Source organism: Arachis ipaensis, chromosome B07, assembly GCF_000816755.2.
Source record: "Arachis ipaensis cultivar K30076 chromosome B07, Araip1.1, whole genome shotgun sequence".
Classification (NCBI taxonomy): Eukaryota; Viridiplantae; Streptophyta; class Magnoliopsida; order Fabales; family Fabaceae; genus Arachis; species Arachis ipaensis.
The window spans coordinates 34,499,489-34,504,074 of record NC_029791.2 but is presented as its reverse complement, the minus strand read 5'-3'; the positions used below and the strand labels follow the sequence as shown (position 1 = coordinate 34,504,074).

Below are 4,586 nucleotides of genomic sequence, written 5' to 3'. Positions count from 1 at the left end.
TTTACCAAAGATAGGAGACTCGAACCCGCAACCTCTTAATTGAGTATGGGGAGACTATGCCATTTAAGCTATTACTCATTGGTAATTTTTTTTTTTAAGATTATATGTGTGATAATAAATAAATTAATTAGTATTAATTGTTAGTAATAAGTTTATTGTAGTAATAATTTTTATTAAGATCTAGATATGATAATAAAATAATTATTATGAGTATAATATAGAAGATATATAAAAATTATTGAATTAATTATTTTTATTATGAGTATAATATAGATATTTAATATTGGATTAATGATTTATTATTGTGTGTTATTAGAATAGAATAGAATAGTTATTTGAGATTGTTTGTTATGTTGGAAGTGTAAATATTAGAATAGAATAATTACTTAATTAATGTATTATTATGAGTGCTATATATAAATAGAAAATAAGGAACAAGAGTTGTTATTATAAAATAATTTGGTTTTAGACATTATAATACGTAATTTTAATGTATCTAAAAATAATTAGATTTATATTTAAAATTTGTTTAAAATTTATTGATAACTATTAGAATGTAAAAAATATAGATGTTAATTTTTTGTAAAATAGAGTTAGTATATTTTGAGTAGTTAATAATATAATCGTTAACATGATTATGTTTTACTGTTATGTGATAATGAAAATTTGATTCTGTTAAATTTAATTTGTTAATTAAATAAAGTTATATTTGTTTAATGTGATCTATGGCTACGTTTTGTAGGGTTCACGGATGTTGCAATGTGACCACTACATGCTGTCGGATCCGTACAATCAAATTGTGGAGGGGTATTTACAGGAGACTGACTTTTATCACGTTTTTCAGATTGGAGTTGTTCAATGTCAGTTGGCATTGGTTAATGCTCTGATCGAGAGATGGCGCTCTGAGACTCACACATTCAATTTTTCGGTTGGTGAGTGTGCTGTGATGCTGGAGGACGTGGCGATAATTCTTGGTCTTCCGACGAATGGTCTGCCAGTTACAGGACCGACACTCAGTAGTTATAAGGCATTACAGGTTGAATGCTTGGATCAGTTTGGTGTTGCACCTAGGAAGACAGAGTGTAGAGAAAGCTTCATCAAGTTGACGTGGTTTCGAGGACTGAAAGATCATTTAGTGTTGGCTGATGATATTCACATTCAGAGGTACGTGAAGTGCCAGATAATATTATTATTTGGGACCGTTATGTTTGGAGATAAGTCTGGGCAGCGGTGCACTGGAAGTTTTTGCCGTTGCTCGGTAACTTTGCTCGGATCATATAATTTAGTTTGGGATCGGCATGCCTGACACACCTGTATAGAGCGTTGTGTAGGGCAAATCGTGTCGACTGTAAGGAGATTGATGGTCCACTGACACTTTTGCTTAGCTAGGCTTGGATCTGTCTACCATTTCTTGCGCCGATTCCTAGTAATCCTCGACTCTTTCCGATTGAAAATAGGTAAATTTAATTACTATCTGCTTTGAAAAAGTGTAGCACGATGTATTTTAAATTTGATTGATAAAAGTTAATTAACGAATTGTCTGATGTCAGGTAGCGTAACTGGAAGTGTGCTGATCAGCCTTACAGATTTCCTAGTCTTGCTCACTTTAGAAGAGCATTGGATGATCTGCAAGAAGGGCATGTATGTTGTAATAAATAAGTATCTATTTTTGGTTAGCGTATTATTATTTGGTGTATAATCCTCCTTTACTTGCATAATGTGTACAGTTTGTTTGAGAGGCTTATGCAATTGGTTGCATTGATCCAGATGTGATTCCTTTTGACATCCGTCAGCATTCAATTATATAGAGTGCCATGGTTCTGCTTATATCTTTTGAATGTATTGAGTGACATGCATTTGATAGACTGAGGAGACAATTTGGTTTGACTCAGGGTGTTCCTCATCAAGAGTGGGATCTAGTTGAAGCATACGGCGAAGTTCTGACAGGACCCAAGAATCAAGATTGGTCTGGAACCCACTCATTTTGGGTTATGCATTGGACGAATCGGTATAGTCATGTTCTTGTCGAGCACCTGGTGCCCTCACAGCATCCTCTAGATATTTACATGCATTGGTACCGAGGTACATATGGTGCCCACTTGCATCTGTCAGATCTCGTATTGCAAGAGAATCAGGAGGGTAATCCTGTTCATAATCAGGTAAAGCAACAAGATCAACCACTGCCACCACCATCGCCACCGCAACCGCCACCACCACCGTCACAGACACAAGCACAGCAAGAGCTTGAGCAATTCACACCATATATTTCTGACACATATTCTACGGATTATTTTACACCATCAATCCCATTACATCAATAGTATTAGAGTGTCCCGCAGCAAGAATCAGAAGAACAAGGTTCGTTTAGCCAACTGCTTGGATTCATGGCTCCTGTGCCAGGTTACTCATATCCAGGTAATTACGGAGACATTCCTACCGACCAGAGGGCGCACCCGAGTGGTATTACTCCAGGTAGATTGTCATTGGATACGAGACCTCGACTTCGCACTTCCTCTGGCAATTCCGGAGGTAGACTTTCTATTGACTTGAGTAGGAGTGATGATGCCACGAAGGGGATCACACAGAGCAGAAACTCATGTCGTATTCCGATGAGTCTAATTCAGGAGAGCAACCAGGCAGTTGATGATAAGGCTGATGACTATCTGGTTGACCATCCGGACGAGGACGAGGATGAGGATGCAAATGATGCTAATGATGACGACGATGATGGTCCAAAGCCTAGTGGAGGTAAAGTAATTTATTGGTTAGATTGGTAAAATGATTTCTTGTTAGTTGGTAAAGTAGTTTATTGGTTAGTTGGTGAATTAATTTCCTGGTTAGTTGGTAAAATAATTTATTGGTTAGCTAGTAAAGTAATTTCCTTGTTAGTTTGGTTTGATTAGTTAGTTATTGAATGTGTGAATGTTTTCATAGGTACAACCACAAGTGAAAAAGGAAAATGATACAACCTTAGAGTTGATCCACTACATCGGAGCGCTAATCGATTTACCTCATCCACTTTTAATAGGGTTGCAAAGAAATGCAAGAAATTATACAAAGATGTAAAATGGGCAATGAGAAAATGATGTGTGTATTGGACTTCCTTACTTAGAATGTGTTTGTTGTTTATTTTTTCCGGTTTGTTAAACTATGACGATGACTATGTTAATTCCTTTTATCTCATTAACTATGCTAGTGGACTTTATGTCATTAACTATGTTACTTCACTTTATGTCAGCATTCACTTTATGTCAATATATAAAAATGCTAAAGTCATACAATAACATCATACACAAAAAGCACCAATAATATATAAAAAATTGAAAGTCATACAATAACATGACAAACGAAGATGCAATTTGGATGGGAGCTCTATTGGGTGGTCGGACTTGCACTTGAACCACCACGTTGAAGACATCTGTTATGGCTGTGGCCCTCAGCCCTGTATTGCTTACATCGCCTAGGACCATGCAACATCCGAGTGTCCATCTCATTCAAGAAATGGGTCATCCATGGCCGACCTTTGGATACCCGTCTGAGGAATGGATTACCTACAAATCGAGGTCCATGATAAACAGGCCATGTTGTGGGATTTCCTAGTAGCCTAAACCTAGCTCTGTACACTCTTCGAACTCGGTCCATTTTGTAAACATCATGAACATATAGTTGCCAATCTAGGCGCTGATTTGCACAACAAACAAACACAAGTCAACACGGAAGTCGGTCTACTTGGAATTCACCACAGTCACACCATTGTCGACGTAGGTCCACTGCATACTCCACACCACTAGGACACTCATGCACTTCGAATACCTCATTCCATCTGTCAAAGCAACTAACTTAGATGTTACTCGCTGCCTGCTAATTCGCATGCAATTTAGAGGTCACAAGCTCAGAGAACACATGTCCTGCATTAATACGAGCCTCAGTTTCGGCTCTTTTTTGGGTGAACAATTCATTAAGCCTGTAAAACGTTGCCTTAACAAGTGCAGTGACTGAAGATTGCACGCTTCTTTCAGTACCGAGTTGATACATTCCACTAGATTAGTGGTCATATGACCCATCGGTATCCCCCATCAAATGTCAAAGCATACTGCTCACGTGGAATCCAATCCAACTAGTTGGTATAAACCTCACCCCGCTCGTGTAAACGCTGATAATGCGTCTCGTACTCGCGAACCGTCCTCGAATATCTTGTCAATAAAAAAAAAAGACCAACTATATACAACATTCATTATAATATCTGGGTTTAAGACTAACTATAATAGTAACTATGATACCGATGTTGATGATAAGATTCTACCAATACAGAGCTTTGAACTTCCTCAAGAAGTTGGACTCTATGCTGATACAAAACATGTGGAAAGCTCTGGGAGGAGACCAAGCTCCGTTACTACGAGCAATAGCTGACCTGATGGATTCATGCCGATCGGAGATAAGGCCCACACTATCACGTGTCACGACATGTTATCGCAAGTTACTAATAAAAAATTGCCAAGCCTCAGATGTCTCTCCCTCCACTGTCGCAAATGCAATAGGCACGATGTTGTTATGCCATCCTGTGAAACTGCAACCAACAAACAGCC

General features: G+C 38.0%; 1 protein-coding gene across 1 annotated transcript; it reads left to right on the top strand.

Moving 5' to 3' along the window:
- LOC107607113 lies at window positions 2,385–2,963 on the top strand. Its single transcript, XM_016309096.1, has 2 exons — window positions 2,385–2,748; window positions 2,935–2,963. The coding sequence occupies exons 1-2, from the start codon at window positions 2,385–2,387 to the stop codon at window positions 2,961–2,963; spliced, it is 393 nt and encodes a 130-aa protein (XP_016164582.1).